The sequence below is a fragment of the Poromitra crassiceps genome (genome assembly GCF_964638095.1).
Source record: "Poromitra crassiceps genome assembly, chromosome: 7".
Taxonomy (NCBI): Eukaryota; Metazoa; Chordata; class Actinopteri; order Beryciformes; family Melamphaidae; genus Poromitra; species Poromitra crassiceps.
The window spans coordinates 14,725,109-14,746,755 of NC_139628.1; the positions used below are offsets into that span (position 1 = coordinate 14,725,109).

The 21,647-nt window shown below is 42.8% G+C and overlaps 1 protein-coding gene across 1 annotated transcript; it reads left to right on the plus strand.

Moving 5' to 3' along the window:
• Nucleotides 1-288: 288 nt before the first annotated feature.
• LOC310780215 (uncharacterized protein) lies at nucleotides 289-2,949 on the plus strand. The gene is made up of 2 exons (XM_083640798.1): nucleotides 289-872; nucleotides 1,668-2,949. The coding sequence occupies exons 1-2, from the start codon at nucleotides 546-548 to the stop codon at nucleotides 2,187-2,189; spliced, it is 849 nt and encodes a 282-aa protein (XP_083496924.1). The 5' UTR covers nucleotides 289-545; the 3' UTR covers nucleotides 2,190-2,949.
• The last annotated feature ends 18,698 nt before the right edge of the window (nucleotides 2,950-21,647 follow it).

A 21,647-nucleotide genomic window follows, 5' to 3' on the forward strand; every position in this document is an offset into this window, starting at 1 on the left:
GTCTCTGTCATCCAGTAGCTTTGATGTCTGCTCTCTCTCCCTCTCTCTCTCAGGGACAACATGGGTTTCCCGGTGGTCCTTGCTTCTAAGAGGCCGTGCCAAGGGACACAAAAGGGTAAGGTTGGGCGGGAGGGGGAGGGTATAGGAGGGATTTTCCTCCTCACCCCATCCCCCTCCCACCCATCCTATACCCCCTTCAAGAGGAGTGGGGATCTCCTTTTAGAATGTTTTTATACCCACTACCCCCGAGCTACAGGCCCTTTCATTGACGCTCTCTCTCTCTTTTGTCTCTGCACCTTAAAGGCCTAAACATGGTCGTCCGTCAGAGCCTCGCCCCGCCCTCCCCGTAGGACGGCGGGTGGAGCGCCGTCCTACGGGGAGGGGGCGCCGTCGGCTGACGGGGGCTGCTCCAAAATGCGACTCAACGGCGACGATACGTGCATGACGTCAGCTGCACGAGAGCTGTGATTGGCCGTTGCCTTGGGCCGCATAGTATATCCGGTGACGCGCATACTGCGAGCCGTTGTTGTGATTGTGAAGAAAACATGGAGGAGACCAGAGAAAAACTAGCAGAGGAGGTTCGGCGATACACTCATCTCTATGATGTATCGTCAAGAGACTACAAAGACGCACAGATGGCTGCCAATTCCTGGAGGGAAATTGCTGAGACCATGGGCATGGAGGTGGTTCCATGTATGAAGATGTGGACGAATGTGCGGGACAAGTTCGTCCGGGCGAAGAAGAAAGTCAAGGCCCGGAAAAGTGGGGATGCGGGGGGGATGAAAATCCTCGATGTGTACTACCACCTGAGCTGGCTGAAGCCCCACATCAAACACCGGGACACGGAGTCGAATTATGACGACGATAAAGAGGTAGCAAATCCGAATCATTTTCCTTTGTGTGCCAACCTCTCCCTACTGCGTCGATTCTAAATAGCTTCTGTGTTTCTTTCTTCATTCCTACATACAATCATATTTTTAGCTAACAATACTATTGTACTAGTTAATCACTATACTAAAATATATCACTATTGTTATCAGGGCTATCTTTTATTGTATTGATTAACCGCAGTGCAGATTGGGTTTGTGCTGCACCACTCACTTGCCCAGCATGTAAACAAGGCCTGTGTTTGATTCAAACGACTCAACATTACATTATTTAGCAGACGCTTTTATCCAAAGCGACTTACACAGGGTTCCCACTGGTCCTTGAAATCCTTATAAGTTTGTGAATTTGAAAAATAAAATTCAAGGCCTTAAAAGTGAGTGAAAATAGACATGGGTCCTTGAAAGTGCTTGAATTTAGGGTTGCATGTGTCTACACAGTATATTTTTTGCTGTGCTCTGTGAGAGAAGGCAAGAGACAACGGCACAGTTGAGAAGTGTTCACACATTCAAGCCTCTCTTTTGTCTGTGAGCTTCTGCTAGTTTTCATCATAAACATTTTGATTGTTGTAACAGTAATTTACTGTGATCCATGTCTCAAACTATGCCCTGCTTACAGTATCAAAAGTTTGTTCAGAACAGTTTATTCTTTCTTTCCACCCGCGATCCACGTGTCATTTTTTTTAAATAGAAAAAAAAATAGATTGATTAACCGCAGGCCAAGTGTTGTTTGACTTCTCACTTATGTGGCTTTTTATTCACACTCTTGTTTTTCATTGACAGAACCATGACCCCAACATGGACGCCAGCCCTCCCAGTGGGCCAGTTGTGAAAGAGGGGTCCTCCAGTGCAAGTCGGTGCAGCCCTCCCACCCCCACCCAGCCAGGGGCCTCTGACTCACCCCTGTTCGTCGCACATACTCGTGCACAGCCTCTGCCCATCCTGGGCCCTCACCTCTGTCGCCCACTTCTCCTCCGCCGCCCTGCCACCAATCAGCTGCCCCTTCGCCATGGCCTACCCCCCGTCGCACACACCCGGGCACATCCTCTGCCCGTACTCAGCCCTCACCTCCGCCGCCCTGCCACCAACCAGCTGCCCCTTCGCCATGGCCTACCCCCTGTCGCACACACCCGGGCACATCCTCTGCCCGTACTCAGCCCTCACCTCTGTCGCCCACTTCTCCCCTGCCGCCCTGCCAGCAACCTGCTACCCCTTCGCCATGCCCTCCCCGAGCAGATGGCCCTAACCCCCGAAAGCGAAAAAGAAAGCTTGACAGCGACTTTAATGCAGATGCAGGCTTCATAAACTGCGACCATATTTAAACCCTTTTGTTTCATGTGTTGTTTTTGTATATGTATATCTTTGAAAGTCCTATGTCCACCTTGGTCAATGTCCCTAATGTTTCCTGTTTTTGTTTTATTTGTATTACATACCGGAATTGAAGGTCTGTATGTGCCCACTTGAATTGCAAAGTTAAATGCCTCCATCGTGAATATGTATGTCTCCTCTCCTTTCTACCTTATGTGTATGTATGTGTCACTTACATTGTACCCCTGTCAGTTATGTATGCACTCATTTTTCTATTTCTTCTTTTTAAACTTTTTTGTACCTCACCTGTCGAGGGACTACGGATGGAAATTAGCTAAGGCTATAATCCGGCACATTTACATGCAAATGTTCATTAATGTTGCACTGTCCCTGAAATAAATAAATAAATAAAACACATGACCGACATTGCCATACAGCGGCAGGAGTCAGTTAGCGGCCTGGTGGACAAGGTCTTGGCTGGTCGTGTACCGACACAGAGTCAGCCATCGGACTCTGAACTTTTCGCTCAGTACGTAGCAGCCGCGCTGAGCCAGCTCCCGCCGGTAGCGAGGTTGGAAGCGGCGCATGAGGTCCACAGCGTGCTGTTGTCATGGACGAAGAAGATGGCCAACTAGTGGGCGTTATATATATATTTTTGCCTGTTCGTTTTTTTGTAGTCAGGCTACTTTAAAAAAAAAATATTTTTATTTTTTATTTTTTGCCTGTTCTTTTTTTTGTAGTCAGGCTACTGTTCTGCACATTTAACATTTGTTAACCTGCACTGTTATTATTTGTATATGGTTATGGTGCTTTACTGTTATTATTTGTATATGGTTATGGTGCTTTACTGTTATTATTTGTATATGGTTATGGTGCTTTACTGTTATTATTTGTATATGGTTATGGTGCTTTTTTTTTATTGTTTCTACTTTCTAAAGCATTTGCCTGTTCCGTTTTTATCAGGCTACGGTGTGTCTTTCTAATAAATTACCGTGTGACCAAAATCACTGTTGTACTTGTACACCTTTATTGTAACAGGGCTACTAGAAGTACACCAAATGAGAAACACTGAGTAGATCACCGTTGATGGGCACTGCCTCCCATCCCAAAGGTCATGGTGACTGTGTAATGCAAAGTGTCTACACATGTATAGTCATGCAGAGTCCCCCCCTCAGAAACAGCCCTCCACCAATATGCAAAGTACATAACTGAAGGCAGAGAAAGCGTACAAAGAGGGGCGTAATGGCTGCATAACTACCATGTTAATTAACCTTGCAGATGTCCCTGTTCTGGACACAGGTACAATGAGATAGCGCTGTACCTGTGAATGTGTGATAGATAGCTGTTTCTGTCCTCAAAGAGGAAATTCTTTTTCACAGAGGGTACAGTGATCAGCTAATTAGATGCATGTCACTCAATCCCCCCCCCCCCCCCCCCCCCCCCCCGCACACGCGCACACACACACACGTTTTAAACACAGAAAATACTGTCTCCTGTTCAGGATGAGATGGCAGGCGTTGGCACATTCGTTGATACAGTGTTTACCAGCTGAAATTACACACAACTTGTTTATATCATCTAGATCCTTAAAATGTTCAACGTAGTTTGAGAGCTGTAGAAACAGTTCTGAACGAATGTCCACATAAAGTTCACAATGAATAAGTGCATGGACTTCTGATTCAATAGAACCATTGTTACAAAGAGTACAGAAACGACTATCAGCTGGGGTATTTGTATATCTACCAGTTTCTATGGCTAAAGGAGCTACTCCACATCTAAATTTGGCTAAAGCGCTTCTGTACTGTCTAGATAGGATCTTTTGTACATATGTCTGGGTTTCAATAACATTGTTGAATTGACAATAGGTGCACAAGCTGTTGCCCTCTGGCCTATTAATCTGCTGGGCCCACTTTTGTTCCTCTGTCTCTGACAGTGCGGTGTCTAAATTCTTCAAATCATTTGTAGAATATATCAAATCTGTACGGGCCGGGTGGGGCATATTAAGAGAGCTAAGATGCGTTCTCACACTGTACATATAGTTTTTCACATTTGTCAACTGGGACGCCCATAGAAACACACACTTAGCCTACAGAGCCGGTTGTCGGTCAAGCTGCAGAGTCTTTGCCGATTTTTAAAAATACACATCCATTGGCGTTGCCACAGGGTTTTCCACCCCATATCACCCTGTATTGCAGCATTAGGGGTGTATTTACCAACCCCCAGATAGAAGCGACACTGACAGGCCCGGTTATAAACAGCATTGATACAGGGAGTAACTTTTATAGCCCCAGACAGCAGCAGCATATGTCAAAATTGGCACAACCAGGGAATCAAACAATTTAGTGTAACATTTAAAAGGGAGACCACCCATAGACTTACATTTTACTATGATTGCACCCAAGGCTCTGTTCGCATGCTTTGCCAAGTATGAATGTGTGATAGCTGTTTCTGTCCTCAAAGAGGAAAATCTTTTTCACAGAGGGTGCGTAGAGCCTATAGAAACCCTTCATATGTTGCATTGTTGGCTGACAAGAGAAAATCCTGCACACATACAGTTTAAGCTAAAACACAAGATTTATTACATGTACGCGGTGAACAAAGTACACAGTGACATTTATAGGAATAAAATAAGAAGGGGGAAAAATGAAGGAAAAAAGCGTTTGAACACCCAGCCTTTATAGGACAAAAAAAAGGAAAAGTCCGGTAATCAGCAAAGGTCATGGTGACTAGGGCTGTTGAAACGAATTTTGATATTCAAATATTATTCAAATTTAATAATTATGAACGAAATTCAATTATTAATTTTTTTTTTAAACGAATATTTTATTTTTTTATTTTTTTATTTTTTTTATTATTTTTTTAGAACACTAGAACAGTGACAAGTTCTGACAACATACTTGAAGAAAAGAGTATTAACTGAAGTTGACTGTTGAAGCTGCTATACTGATGTAAACCTACCTGTAGCGCTTAAAATGTATGTTCATTCATTGTTAACTGAAGTTGACTGTTGAAGCTGCTATACTGAATGTAAACATGTAGCTCTTAAGTGCAATACGTGACTGATTTTTTTTTGTTCATGGCTCATTGTTGTTTTGGCAAAGTTTACTTATTTGTTTATTGATAAGGAGCTCAAACAAAGGCTGTGTCTTTTTTTATTATCAATTATTTTATTTTAGCATTTCAGACAGCACCAATACATCACTGATGAATATTAACTAAGCTCTGGTTATCTGACCTATTTTCTAATGCAATGAATGTATGTACATTGTACAAGGAACATGTTTTCTTAAATAAACATCATTGCTGGACTATTTGTGATAAGCCTAATATTATTTTGAATATTCATCCACCATTCACTTTTCCATCTACATTTGGTAAAATGCTTAGAAAAAGTTTTACTTGGTCAAACCCAAAGATTCAGCTATATTTAGAATCAGAACATAACATAAGACAAGACAACAATTCACTCAGACCAATTTTTTTTTTTTTTTTTTAATTCAATTAAAAATTAATTAAAATATTCGAATATAATTCGAATATTAAAATGTATAAAGCACTGAAATTCGAATTTGATTATAGAGGGAGATTGACAGCCCTAATGGTGACTAGTAAAAACTGTCACACACATGCTAGGAAAAAGAAAAAAAAACACCGCCTTGTGATTACAAAGTCATTCATTTAAAAATAGTCATGGTGAAGGCTGATGTCATTTGGAGTCTGCTTATGCTAGCTGTGATTGTGTTGTGAAGGATTTGTCCTTTTCATACTGGGTGGTTGAGCAGGCCTCGATTAACAATGCCATCCTGCCAGGGGACACGACCTTGTGGAGACTGGAAGAATTCCATGAGGTCGTTGCGGACATCCATGGCAGCTCTGTTTGCTCTGGCTGTGGATAGTTGTCGGGGCGGCACACAGTGGAGATTTGTGTCCCCTGCCACCACTCTTCTCCACTCTCCTGGCTGAGGCGTGCCAGATGAGTCAGAGGTGTCTGGGAATTGCGGAGGGATGTATCGTGCGGCAGGTGCGTTGTCTTCATCTGTGACGGTGAGAAAGTGAGTAAGTGAGTTTAGTGATACAGTAGCTATGCTTTCCCTGCAGCTTTTCCTGTCTGTCTGATAACTGACAATAATCACATATGAAATATGCAACTCATTGACACTACATATTATCATTCGAAACAGGACCTCAATTGGGCCAGATAAAGAAAATAAATAATAACCTATAGATCACAAAACCTCAAAATGTTCTTTATTTTATTCTTAGTTTTTCTTCATTTATATATATTTATTTAAAAACAGAGTTTACAAAGTGCTTTGACAGACAAAATAAAAGCATAATGCGCAAATTATGAATTTAAACCGCAATAAAAACAGGGATCGTACAGTAGGATGAAAGCCAAGATCACCTTATAAAATAGAATAAAAGTAAGGTAGAATTAAGATCAAAGACAATAGAAAGCAGATAAAAAGCCGATAAAGAGACAAAAAAATGCAGATAAAAGACAAAAAATACCATAAGCATCAGATAAAAGTAAGTGTATTAGCTACATATGGTTTTAGTCAGTGATTTAAAAGAAGTCACAGATTCTGCTTGCCGTATCTCCTCAGGAAGGTTGTTCTAAACTAAAGCCAAATTTGGAGGGCTCCTACTGTATGTATACATTTGAAGTGCTGTTGATAAAATAGCAAATATTTCAGTGCAGTTCAACACTCAGTGACTCTTATTTGACCTCTGGCTCAACTCCATCAGATGTGGGTTGATGATTGGGGATGTGCATGTGTGCACATGTTCCTGTCTGGTCTAGCCTGGCCTCTCAGCAGCTTTGCTGACAAAACTGTTTCGAGTAATGCCTCCATGTAGCATACACTAGAAAACTTTGAAAAGACTCAAGTCTGACACACTCTCATATCAGCTCACATCTAAAAGACAACGAGTCATGTGTGTCATGGTGGCTCACCTGGTAACCTGCGTACAACGGCCGACGCGGGTTCGAATCCGACCCGAGCTCCTTTGCCGCATGTCATCCCCTCTCTCCTCCCACCTTTCCTGTCTACCAACGGTCCTATCTAATAAAAGACGAGTCATAAATCAGAGGCTTTTGTCACAAACTGTACGATTTTGAAAAGACTGCCTACCAAACGCTAGAACAGTGGTTCCCAAAGTAGGGTTCGGGACCCCCCGGCGGGTCGCCGCACACCACTGGATGATGATTTCCAGAATGTGTGAAATTGGCCTAAAGAACATGTGAACTACAAAATGTGTGAGGAGAATACAAAAAAGTCAGCCAAGAAAGCTCAGCAGGCCAAGTAGAATGCAAAATAGAAAAAAGGAGCTTCTTGGATATTAAGTTCACGTTTTAATTTAGAAGTAATGTACAGGTGTACTACACAAGTTTACTAACATGTACATCTCCAAACAAAAACACGGGCAACAAAACGCGTTTCAACCTCGCTGGTCTTCGTCAGGCTGTATTAGCTGGGTGTGGGGCTGGTCTTCGTCAGGCTGTATTAGCTGGGTGTGGGGCTGGTCTTCGTCAGGCTGTATTAGCTGGGTGTGGGGCTGGTCTTCGTCAGGCTGTATTAGCTGGGTGTGGGGCTGGTCTTCGTCAGGCTGTATTAGCTGGGTGTGGGGCTGGTCTTCGTCAGGCTGTATTAGCTGGGTGTGGGGCTGGTCTTCGTCAGGCTGTATTAGCTGGGTGTGGGGCTGGTCTTCGTCAGGCTGTATTAGCTGGGTGTGGGGCTGGTCTTCGTCAGGCTGTATTAGCTGGGTGTGGGGCTGGTCTTCGTCAGGCTGTATTAGCTGGGTGTGGGGCTGGTCTTCGTCAGGCTGTATTAGCTGGGTGTGGGGCTGGTCTTCGTCAGGCTGTATTAGCTGGGTGTGGGGCTGGTCTTCGTCAGGCTGTATTAGCTGGGTGTGGGGCTGGTCTTCGTCAGGCTGTATTAGCTGGGTGTGGGGCTGGTCTTCGTCAGGCTGTATTAGCTGGGTGTGGGGCTGGTCTTCGTCAGGCTGTATTAGCTGGGTGTGGGGCTGCCGCACCTGTATAAGAGAGCATACGTGGCACAGGTGAGGTGACGTGGCACACGGAAGGAAGTGTCTGACGCAGTGGTGACGTCAAAATATAGAAAATCATATGATAGCATGTGATCAACAAGGGCATAGAGAAGACACACTTAGAAATGTAACAGAGAAAACAGCCTAATAGAGAAGGAATGAATGAATGAAAGTTTTATTTACGTGTCAGGACAAATTACATGACCCATCCCACATGGGATGATTATCAGACACATCAACATAAAGTTATTACCATATCGTTTCCGGTGCATAAACAATACAAAACCATACAAACACACACACAGCACACACGGCATGGACAGCAAAACACTGATTTAACTACAATATGTAGTAAGTAAAATATATGAATTATCTATCATATCTCATCTTTTTCCTCCTATCCCACGCATGAGAAATATATTCGGAAAAAGCAAAGATGTTGTCAAAAAGAAATTCAAGTATGGCACCTTCTTCAAAATCTAACAAGTTTAACTCGGGGGATTGAACTTTTTTAAATAGAATCTCTCGTAAGTCATGATACAATGGGCAATACAAAATAAAATGAAATTCATTCTCCACTTCCTTCAACTCACAATATTCACAAATCCTATCCTCCTCCGCCATCCCTCTGTATCTGCCTGTTTCAATATGTAAAGGCAGGATACCACATCGTAACTGAGCACATAAGGACCTCTTGCTTTTAGGTAAATTAAACATAACATATTTTTCACATTTAAATTCATTTTTAAATAAACAATAAGTTCTTAATTTTGGCTTCTGCCATATTTCTTCAGTCCAAGACTGTAACCAGTTGGCACGGATCTGAGATTTAAACGGCTCTACATTTATACACATTCTTTGAGAGTAATATTCTCCAAAACCACACTCCTGAAACAAGTCATACATATCTGAGACCCACTCCCCTTCAACAGACAAGTCCCAGAAGAAAATCTGACTAGCAACCCTATTGGATGGTAGGTCCAGCAGTCTGTTCCATAGGTTCACCATGCTGGCTTTCCATCTGACCACACAAGGGTCCCACCCCATTTCTCCACTAACTGCTGGAAGAGGAGCATTTTTATGAAGACCCAAAAAAAAGCAAATTGCCCGGTTCTGGACACGCTCGCTTAACAAAAAACGTTTACCACCCCAAACACCAGAAACATAATCTAACACATACACAGGAGTGATACAGTTTTGAATAAGTAAGGTAGCCTAAATCCCTCAGAACTTTGGTCTTACCTATAACACCTCCTAGAGCCCTGCTTGCAGAGTCTGCCAACATAGAAACGCCAGGCAAAAAAGACAAGTGGTCATCCAAAAATAAACCGAGGTACTTGTATTTGTCAGTGAATTCAAGCTGTGTGTCACCAATAGAAAACACAAACTGACTTCTTGCGACACCTGGCTTTCTGAAGTGCATTATTTGTGTCTTCTTTTGGTTAACACACGTCTTCCACCTGTTGCACCACTCGTTGACACATTTCAACATCACTTGCAGATCTTCTTCACCTTCTGAAAGCAAAATAATATCGTCTGCATAAAGAAGGATGCTTAAGAGTACCTGGCCACATGAAACCCCTATCCCCAGCTGTTTAACTTCTCTAGCCAAATCGTTTATAAAAAACTGCGAACAAGGTTGGTGAAAGAATGTCCCCTTGTTTGACACCAGAGGGCGCTGGAAACCACTCTGTGAGATAATCATTCACTCTGATGCAGGCCAAAGGAGCTTCGTAAATAGCAGTGATCGCTTTATGAAACTTTCCATTTATCCCGATTTGGTGTAGCTTGTGTTTAAGGAGGTTGTGGTCAACAAGATCAAACGCCTTCTGTAAATCAATAAAACAACAGAAAGTGGGTTTTTTATACTTCATTCTAGTCCTAACTACAGTGGTCACAACATAAATGTGATCAATGCAGGCTCTTCCTTTTCTGAAGCCGTTTTGCTCCTCTTCTAATAATCCGTTATGCTCTAAGAAATGCGACAATCTATTATTCAAAACAGAAGAATATAATTTATAAACAGTGCTTAGTAAGCTAATTCCACGATAATTTAGTGGAATCCTGGGGTCATCCTTTGGGGATTTTGGTATTGGAGTTATAATAGATTTAAACCTGGCAGATGGTACCAGACCATGATCAAAACAAGTATGAAAAAGATGAAATAATAAATCAAACAACTTAGGGTCTTTGAGCACTTCATTTGGTAGCTCATCTATACGGACGGCCTTTTTTACCTTTGCAGATTGAATGACTTTCATCACCTCCTCTCTACATACAGCACCATTTAGAGGAATAACACTGTTGGGGTGGGCGTAACCCCCCTCCAAACCGGATGTGAAAACCGCAGAGCCACCCGCATCATCTTGACTCCTAGAGAATAATCCAGAGAAAGCCCCCTCCCACACCTTCAATACCTTCCCCAGGTCTGATGTTAATTCCCCTTCACTCCACACCTGCATGGGAATCTTTTTCTGTCGCTTAGGCCCCAGGTTATTTATCTTACGCCAAAACTGTTGCGGATTCTGCGTTTGTAGTTGATCAATTTGTCAAATCTGACCTCTCTGATATTTACGTTTATACATTCTAAGTGATTTATCAAAACTATATTGTTTTTGCTTATAAATTAATTTAAGATGCTTTCTTAAAGCATGGTCATTACATTAAAAAAAAAGACGTTCAGCCTTACACATATCCGACCATAGCAAACTCAGCTCATTATTCCAACAGGGGTTATTCTCTTTTGATTTCCTGAATGTGGGTTTAACGATGTTTGTGTGCAATTCTGATATCACTGAAACACAGAACTCACCATACCAAGTGTCCAGTTCCTCCTCTATAGGTCTATAGGTGGGACTGGGAGGAATGGAGAGGGTGACATGCACGCAGAGGCAGGGCCTAGCGGCACTGGAAGGGGTCACAGTAGCGGAGCTGGCCGTGGTGCTGAAATGGCCGGAGGGCGAGCGACCCGGACACGCGGAGGTTGTACCGTCGCTGTCCAAGGTGCTGATCTGCCTTCCCGCCTCAGGAACAATGACTGGAGACAGGGCAGCGCCGGAGCCAATAGGAAGGTGAAAACAATAATTCAATAACCCCACTGATTCTGTGACTTTCTGCACCTGGTTGACTGTCTATTTAAACACGTTTACTTGCAGAGCCAGTCGCTGATTATTGTCTTGTGCTGCTGTGGTCCTGGCTGTTCGGAGATCCTCCCTGTGACATCTTCCCTGTTGGACTGTTCTGCTCCTAAGTGACTCTTCCCTGTCGGACTGTTCTGCTCCTAAGTGACTCTTCCCTGTTGGACTATTCTGCTCCTAAGTGACTCTTCCCTGTTGGACTATTCTGCTCCTAAGTGACCCTTCCCTGTTGGACTATTCTGCTCCTAAGTGACCCTTCCCTGTCGGACTGTTCTGCTCCTAAGTGACTCTTCCCTGTCGGACTGTTCTGCTCCTAAGTGACTCTTCCCTGTCGGACTGTTCTGCTCCTAAGTGACTCTTCCCTGTTGGACTATTCTGCTCCTAAGTGACCCTTCCCTGTTGGACTATTCTGCTCCTAAGTGACTCTTCCCTGTCGGACTATTCTGCTCCTAAGTGACTCTTCCCTGTTGGACTATTCTGCTCCTAAGTGACTCTTCCCTGTTGGACTATTCTGCTCCTAAGTGACTCTTCCCTGTTGGACTATTCTGCTCCTAAGTGACTCTTCCCTGTTGGACTATTCTGCTCCTAAGTGACTCTTCCCTGTTGGACTATTCTGCTCCTAAGTGACTCTTCCCTGTTGGACTGTTCTGCTCCTAAGTGACTCTTCCCTGTTGGACTATTCTGCTCCTAAGTGACTCTTCCCTGTTGGACTATTCTGCTCCTAAGTGACTCTTCCCTGTTGGACTATTCTGCTCCTAAGTGACTCTTCCCTGTTGGACTATTCTGCTCCTAAGTGACTCTTCCCTGTTGGACTATTCTGCTCCTAAGTGACTCTTCCCTGTCGGACTGTTCTGCTCCTAAGTGACTCTTCCCTGTTGGACTGTTCTGCTCCTAAGTGACTCTTCCCTGTTGGACTATTCTGCTCCTAAGTGACTCTTCCCTGTTGGACTGTTCTGCTCCTAAGTGACTCTTCCCTGTTGGACTATTCTGCTCCTAAGTGACTCTTCCCTGTTGGACTATTCTGCTCCTAAGTGACTCTTCCCTGTTGGACTATTCTGCTCTGCTCTCATGGACATTTATTCTTGTGTTGAGTTGAGTTTATTTGGCTCCTCATCCCCGTTTAGTCAGCTCTAGTCTGCAGCATCATTTTCTATCCTTTGTTGTTTATTTTACTTTTGGTCAAGTCAAGTAAAGACGTTGAACCTGCTTTTGTCTCTACGTTTGGGTCCACACACACGCACAGCCTTACAGAGGGTTGCGCACACAACTCCACGGTGTTGTATTGTTTTCATCGATGCACGTGGAGACGGCTCATAAGTGTGCATTCTGTCACTCTGCCAATGAGGCTATTTATTTACGTTACTCGTTTAAATCCTGCGATCTAACGACTGCGTGTCACGCTGTGTAAATTCAAAGTGTCATCAGTTGATCTTGAGTTCTACGGACAGTTATCCTATGCGCAGTGGTGTAATGTAACTAAGTATAAATACTTAAGTACTGTACTTAAGTATTTTTTCTGAGTATCTGTACTTTACTTGAGTATTTATATTTCTGTCAACTTTCACTTTTACTCTACTACATTTCCCAAATAAAATGGATACTTTTACTCCACTACATTTCCCCCAAGCATTTTAGTTACAAAGTAAAATCAGAAGAAATTGCGTAGCCTGCAAGCAATCAGGTTTGGCAAATCAGTGCTCCTAGTTTGCAAGTTACGTTAATCACGATCCACACGCCATTCCATTTGGTGGCTGTAATGCAACATAACGTTGTTTGCCAGCAGCTATAAAAGTCAAGAAGAAGAAATAGACTTCCACTCAAATAATGTCTTAGACTGTTTTCAATAATGAAGACTACTTCACTAGTCAATGATTGTTTATCCATCCCATTCACTAATCCATGGTTCCTTTCCATTCATCTCTCTCTCTCCCCTGCAGCAACGCCCTCAGCTTACATCAGCCATTCATAAATATGCACGCCCTCTTTATCCCTGTCCAATCAATGTCTCCCACGCTTTCCCTCTCTTCGGCTGTTGCCAATCACCTAAATGAAGTTCTATTTAAGACTCTTGCAAGTTGTAACTCACCCTGTTTGTTCACCCATATAGCTGCTGTTCCTGCGTTGCTGCTGCTTCGCCCCTCCTCCTCCCCTGAACACCACCAATGTCATGACTCCAGTAGAACTCCCTATTGGGGTTCTCTATCCTATAAATCACTGACGTCCTCCTCTTGTCTCAGAGGAGCGTCATCATTCCATGGAGTCATTCGCCAAATCTAAGTGTTGTTTTATCATTAAAGTTTATCGTACTTTCCTTCTAGTCTCTCATGATTGAAGCCCAGGCATGTCTTTTGCTTGATTTTTTTTGCAGCATTTACTTGTACTTTTTACTTTCAATACTTAAGTACATTTAATATCAGAAAATTACTTTTGATACTTAAGTACAGAAAATATCAAGTACTTTAAGACTTTTACTCAAGTAATATTCTAATGAGTGACTTTGACTTTTACCAAAGTCTTTTTCTGGGAAGATATCTTTACTTTTACTTAAGTATGGTTTTCGAGTACTTTATACACCACTGCCTATGCGCAAAATTAAGAGACTATCTTTTTTATTATTGTATTTTCGCGGAAGGTATCAGGTCTTTTCAAGTCAAAAGGCTCAAGTCCAAGTGAAGTCAAGAGTCATTGGTGTTCAAGTCCAAGTCGAGTTACAAGTCTTTGTTGATTTTGTCAAGTCGAGTCTATAAGTCATTCGATTTGTGAATGTGAGTCCACACCTCTGCTGTATAGAATCTAGCCTATATAGATCCTTATCGTATAATCATATAAGCGGATTCCACTGTAGATGGATGTAGGCTATAATATAGAATAATAATATAATATATAGGAATTACAAGATGCAATACAAGATATAGGTTACCATAAGTACCAAATCAATATAAGATACAATACAAGAATTATAGATCTATAGGATCTATAATTTATAGAAACAGCTGCCTGTGAATAACTGGACTGGGGGTGCCTTTTCTCTGGGTAAACAAGAAGTGAGCTTGAAATGAACTGAGCTGCTAATTTTTTGGGACTGTGAGCTTAGTTCAAAGTTCAAAATATGAGCTATGTACATGAACTAGTTCATTTTGATCTGCATGAGCTGAACATTGAGCTAGCTCTTGTGAAGTGAGAGCTTGCACAACACTGGCTACTTGTAGCTTCCTGAGTAGAGCTTTAGATGCAGATGACGATGATGCCACAGAGCAAAAATCCAACTGACACAGAACTAATGAACAAACAATTTGGCAAAGTAATAATGTAACAAACGATGCACACTTTCTAGTAATGGCTAACTGCTCTACCAATATTGGCAACTATTTTGTTGATGTGCTCAGACCAAGACAGTTAACAATCAAGCCATTCCAAGAAGCTTTGTTGTTTTTACTTGTTGTATAGATTGACATAGATTGATTATCTGTAAATTCATTTGACAATTGTGTGATAATCTATAATTAGAGCCGAATATTAGAAAAACTGTTTCTGATATGTTAAGTATACGTTTATTTATTATTATCCAGTTATATGTTAAGCTCACAGTTGGTGTGTGAAGAGTTTAGAAAAAGTGTTGTGAGTTTTGCAAAACGTTTGCTAGCGATCACACAAAGCTGTAACATGCACAGAGTTTCCAGCAGCTCTCTCATGTCTGTGTTCAGGTCATTGTGTTCAGGAAGAGATTTCTGTGGGGTGATGCCGCCCTCTACTGGATTGTAGTGGCTACAGCATGTGTGCAGATCGGCAGCTTCACTGCGTGGAGTGGACAGCAGCCAAGCAGCTGCCCACAGATGGATATGATGACGTACGTCAGCAGCTGGTCTGTGATTGGCTGCAGAGTTGATCTTATCAGTTATGAAACAGAACACATCAAAGCACGTTATCTGACTTTATTAATCAACACAAAGAAAACTTTCCTCAACAATAACCTTTATTAGACCTGTTCAATATGGACATTGAAACTAGACTCTAGTTGAAACTAATTTATCACCCTATTTATGCTTGCTACTGTGTGTGTGTGTGTGTGTGTGTGTGTGTGTGTGTGTATGTGTGTGTGGGTGTGTGAGAGTGTGTGTGCACGTGTGTGTATGTGTGTGTGGGTGTGTGAGAGTGTGTGTGTGCGCATGCGTGCGTGTGGTTAACACCACTTCCTCCTGACTGAGCTCTGCTCTGCTTCCTCTAACACAGTGTTCTCTTTTTACCAAGTCGTTGTGTCCAGTGTCACAGTGCAAAATAGATCTAATGCATTGTGTTATTTAACACATTTTCTACACAAGGTTAGATTTCATCAATAATATTGACTTGCTTTTCTTGATTAGATTTGGCTTAATAAAGAATAGACACGATTCTCATAAGATATACAAAATTGTTTTATAAACAGTGATGTGTAGTTAATAGTGTGATGCAGTTTGATATCATACAGCTACAGAGTGTATTTAGCTGCTGGTCATGTGTAGTTGATAGTGTTCAGTAGAGGAGTGATGTAGTTTGATATCATACAGCTACAGAGTGTATTTAGCTGCTGGTCATGTGTAGTTGTGGTCAAAACAAAAGAGAGGCTTCAGAAACTCTACAGAGTAGAACATGTCCTGTGAGCAGAGCCACGCAGGCCTCAGCTCAGTTTCCTTGAAGCTGCTGGAGAGAAAAACCACAGAGACAAAAACAAAGGAAGAGGGCAGGTTTCATTTGGTGGATAGATAGATAGTGTAGTGTGCCTTCAACTTTATGCAACCTCTCTTTCATTGTTGCAATGATGCATCATTAGACAGACATCAGATTTCCATTTGGTTTATTAACCAATAAATGTATATACAGCCTATGTGACACATTGATTGCAATTATCATGAAAAAAAAGTCAATTAAAGTTTCTTCCAAGTATTTTCCCCATGACATTTCTACTTGTGAACAATAGATGACCATCTAAAGTCTTTCTGGCAGATTATTTATTTATTTCTGGCAGGTTTGGAATCATGCACTGACCACACTTTGTTGTGGCTGTTGGGGCATCTTCAGTGCATTCATTCTAAATCATTCATGGATAGAGTACCGCAGGCCCGCATAGATAACGTATTTTTGTAGGCCAACTTAGCTAGTCATGCTAATTCCTGTTCCCAAGTCTAAAAGTCAATGGGATTTTTGTATGGGAATTTTGGTTAAATGCATGAAATAAGGTATGTGGTAAACAAAAGTTTATGAAACAGCCAACTTCGTATTCAGCAAGATAATGTTCATAAAATAAGGACCACTTATGACTTTTGAAGCATTTTCTGAAAATTGCAATTTAAAAACAACACACATTTATGCTTTGAAAATCATAAAAGTGGTCCTCATTTTGTGAATATTATCTTGCTGAACACAAAGTTTGCTGTTTCATAAACTTTTGTTAACCACAGATCTTATTTTTCCAAGATATGAAAATATGATTGAAATAATCAATCATAATTTTTTGACATTTTCATGGAAAGGTAGGTGAAAAGGTGTTTTATGGTCGGCAACAAACAAACAAGACCGGTGGGATAACACAGTGCATCCAATGTGTATACTGAATTAACATATTCCTCCCATGCAGTCATGAAAATTCTTATCCCAGCCCTCATATTAACACATTTGGGGGGGGATGCTCTGTGCTACAGGGTGGAGCCAATGTTCTAGTGGGCGGAGCCTCGATACTCCGCTCCTCCTCTTCCTCCACAACCTCCTCACCAGTGGGGGACTGGAAGCTGCTGTCATGGGGGGGGGGGGGGGGGGGGGTGTAAGGCTGACGTTTTGGATCCAGATGCAGAGAGGACAGACACAGATGAGGTTCCAAGTCTTTTACTGACTTTCAAAAGATTTTGTAAAACAATGAAAGGACCGAAAGGTCAAAACTGAGGAGCCTGACCTAAACAGGTCGGAAAGCCGACAATAACTAAAAAGTATTTTAAATCCAAACGAGGAAGCGGTCCAGGGAATCCTCCGAGGGCAAATAACTCAAAGTCTTTTTACAGGAGGGAAGGCAGGCCAGGAGATCCTCTTGAAGATAGCGTCCAGTGAGACAGAGGCTCGGGGAGACAGCGGGTTTGGGCGGCAGCAGCACAGCTCAATTCAACCAGGGGAGTGTTAAGATCAGCACTGTTCTCTGAAAGGACAAGTTGTTATATTGACTGTCAAACAGGTGCAGGGCATTACTGTGAAATTGATAGAAAATTACAGCTTCTCTTCTATTGGCTGTGGCGCTGCCTCCGTGTGCTGTAGCGCGAAAGTTGGTTTACTCGCGGGAAAGCTTTTCAGCACCATGGACAGCAACGGGGCAGCCTCTGTGCGCTCTGAGCGACCGGAAAGGTCTCTCCACGCAGCCAGGAGGGACAACATAATTAGGCTATGTTCCCGCGGGCGTGTCAGGGGGGAGTCCAGCATGACCTCTGGGGGCCTCTATTGTGCGGACACGGGACCCTGCTCCGTTTCTGTGGTGCCGGCAGCCACAGAGGTGTTGCCACCGCCTCCTGGTTGGTGGGTGGGAGTTCCTCCTCTGCTGCTGGCTTATCTCTCCCTGCAGGGCATCATCTACATCCTCTACTGTCCTTCTTGTAGCATATTCACCCACGGATGGGACTGATGTTTTGGGACTGGTGGTTCTGTTCTCACTCTGGCTTGGCTCGTGTGCTTGGCTGTTCTCATCCTCCCCTTCCTCCTCGCCACCCTCCATGACTCACCAGGAAGAACTTGAGAGTCCTCCACCTGGATCGTGGACACCACCTGCTTCATCCTCCTCCTCCTCTGGGACTCCTTGCCCTCGCCACCTCCCCGACTCTGTCCACCTCCTCCTGGGCTCCGTACTTCCTGGCCCAGTCAATGGACAGGTTTTTGCCCAGAAGGTGGAGGTTGGAGTCGCTGCTGGTGAGGACGATGTCCCTGTACAGTGTACAGGTTGTGTCTCCACTGGACCGCTGCCTCCTTCACAGTCATCATGATGAGCATGATGTAAAAGCACCACCTCCTTGAAAATGTTCTCCACCAGGAGGAAAGGTGAGCTGGAGACTTCAAAAATCTGCCACAGACCCTCCAGGCTCAGCTGCTCCACCTCCACATAGCAGCTCTCCATCTTCACCAGGTGGAAGGCCAACATACTGATCTTCTCTATATGACTCACCACATTCTCCTTGGTGCCTTTGTTGAGTATGTTCTTGCTCATGTCCACCAGCTCCCTGAACATGGTACAGTAGATCTCGGAGAAGCCCTGGCTGGTCGGCTCAATCATGGCATCCAAGGTGGAGCTGATGTAGGGCTGGATGCTCACCTTCAGCAGCTTTCTTTGCCTTGGGGTGGACCACCGCTCACATCTTGTTGGTGACATGCTCCTTGGTGGTGATGATCTGGTCCATGTCTGTTCATATGGAGGCCTGCAGCATGGGATGTCCCGCCTCACACCGCTGCACCACAGCCTTGTACTGGGTTTGGCGCTGGTGCTGCAACAGGTTGTACACCGTATCACTGATCACCATCCAGTTCCTCTGCCTCTCGTGCATCTTGCCTTTGAGTCAAGGGAGATGAGCTCCCTCAATTTGGGCAGGAGGCCCTCCATCACCAGGTTAGACAGTATCTGTGACGGTATGCCACATGTCATGTCCCAGGTGCTGTAGTGCCCATGAGCCTGGCGGTAGAGTCGCACTGCTTTGGTGAAGTTTTGAACCTTGTTCTCCTCTGACATACCATTGGTGGCATGGCTGACGTACATTTGAAAATCATGACCCATCCCTAATGTATGTGTATACCTAGAGGCACTGTGTTATCCCACCGGTCACTGCCGGTTGCCGTCAACATGTTTACTCATGCTATGACCACACTGAACAAAGTTGAGTAATTGCAAATCCATAATCAACACTAGACACCTTCAAGATTATGAGTGGCAAAAATTGTTGACCTATCTTTATGTTAACATACTTTAATAGCCCTTTGTTTGGGAGCTTTGATGCAGGCAAGCTCTTCGCCTGGTGCAACCAGGAAGTAAACGTCATGTGACAATTTACACTAAACATGTGACACTGCACATATTTCATTGAGACCATTTACTCTTTCAATATTTGCTGGAAATGCATTGATACGTCATTCAGGAACATTTTTAGAACCGTATAACTGAAAAAGTTTTTTTACGGACACTATTGTGCCCGGTAGGATTAAATTGGTTAACCAAAATCCCATTGTTGCCAAGTCATCCTCTGCAGGGGGAAGAGAAGTTAGACAGAAGAGAAGAACACGTGTTACTGTTGTTGGGGTTGCTGTTTTATGCTGACACTGTCCATTACATAACTTCACATTCAAAGAATAGACAAAAGTAATACGACAGAAATAACGAATTTCTTACTAAATTAACTAAATTGGAAATCAAATAAGATGTCAGATTTACCCAATGTAAAAAAAAAAATTGTAACTAATGTCTACAAGGCACATAAGACCGGACTCTATGAAGCTCATGTCTGTAACACATTATAAACATACTTGTGTGTTATAATCTGTTTATAGCTTTTGATTGATGGATTTTCTTTATTTCAGTGTCATGCTTCGAATGAAGCCCAGCCCATATGTGCTTACAGGACAGTTTTACTGTTCATCATTTAAACAAACAATGATCAAACATAAAACCAACAAAAACACCCAAAATACATACAGTGAAGTTGTACAGCATGAAAACCACCACCTGAACCTACTTAAAGAGCTGTGCTTGCCTTCTATTCCAGGCCCTATGAATAAAGTTAGCAGTCTTAAATACCTCAGTCTTAAACAACCACTCCAACTTCTGGCCATCATCTGCCCAGAAGAGCTCAGGTCTTTGCTTTTGCATTTCGTCAAATAAGCAAATCCTCAAATCATCATATAAAGTACAATAAAACATGAAATGAAACTAATTTTCAACATCCTTTAGATCACAGACATTGCATGTCCTGTTCTCTTCTGGTATAGCTGTGAACCGCCCTACTTCAATGGCAAGAGGCAGGATACCAATTCTTAGCTGAGCACATAAAGACCTCTGGTTTCTGGTTAGAAAGGAAGTGACATAGGGCTCAGGATCAAAACGCTGCTTCATCTGAACATATGATCTAAGCTTAGGTTTAGACCTGTTTGCCCATTCCTCTCTATAATTAAGAGATAACTTTTGTTTCAACATATTAACGTTACAGCAAAGCATGTTGTGAAAAATATATGCCAGGTCTGCCTCTCTAAGAGTAGAAAAAATGTCCTTTATCCAGGGGTGACTGTGAGCGTTGTCCCAGGTGAAGACCTTCTTTGTTAACCTACTCTCTGGCATATATATGAGGCGGTTCCATAGCCGTATCATTTATCCCTTTAGTCTAATCTCCACCGGTTCCCAACCCATATCACCCTGTATAGCAAGAGTAGGGGCAAATGCATGTAGCCCAAGGAAGCATCTTATGGCTCTATTCTGGATGGAATTTACTTTTTTGGCATGATTGCAACCCCATACTCCAGCTGCATAACTAAAAATGGGACAAAGACATCCTATAGCACTGTATAACTATAGTCATAAATGTCCATAATGCTTTTTGCTGTGCGGGCCACACAGGGATCACCTGCGGACTATGGACGTGAGGAAGGTGCTGCCGCACAACATGGCTGTATTTGACAGATTGAAAGGATCTCTTTTTTCTGTAATATCAGGGATGTGGATATCCATTCAACAGGTTGTTTGATATTCACACAGAACCAGACATGAGCCGTCTGTGGCAAAACAATCACTGATGCAAAAAGACAGATACAACTTTAGAGTGCCACTCTGCCTGACATTTTCAATTCCATATTTTTTCTTCAAAATGCTCTTGTCATGTAGTGTTAGGGGTAATTGCTGCAATAAAGTTCTAAAAAAGGTGTGGGCAGATGTTTCCTGATTCAAACCAGGCCCCCCCCCCCCCGGTCTCTCTCTCTCTCTCTCTCTCTCTCTCTCTCTCTCTCTCTCTCGCTCCGCCCTCTGGGTTCATTTCCTCGTCTCTTGGTTAGTCAGTGCGCAGTGCGCAGATTATTTTCTCCACCTAAAGATATTGATATAAATATAGATATAGATAGATATAACAGCAGTTAACTGACAAATTATAGTCTATTTTATTATACTGACTCTTTGATCTGACTGTGTTACCAGCTACCATTTTCTTATTTAGACTAAAAAGAGGAACTCTCGGCTGTTAAAGGTTTGTGTGAAGTTTATATTCAAAACAACTCAATGCTCTTTTACAAC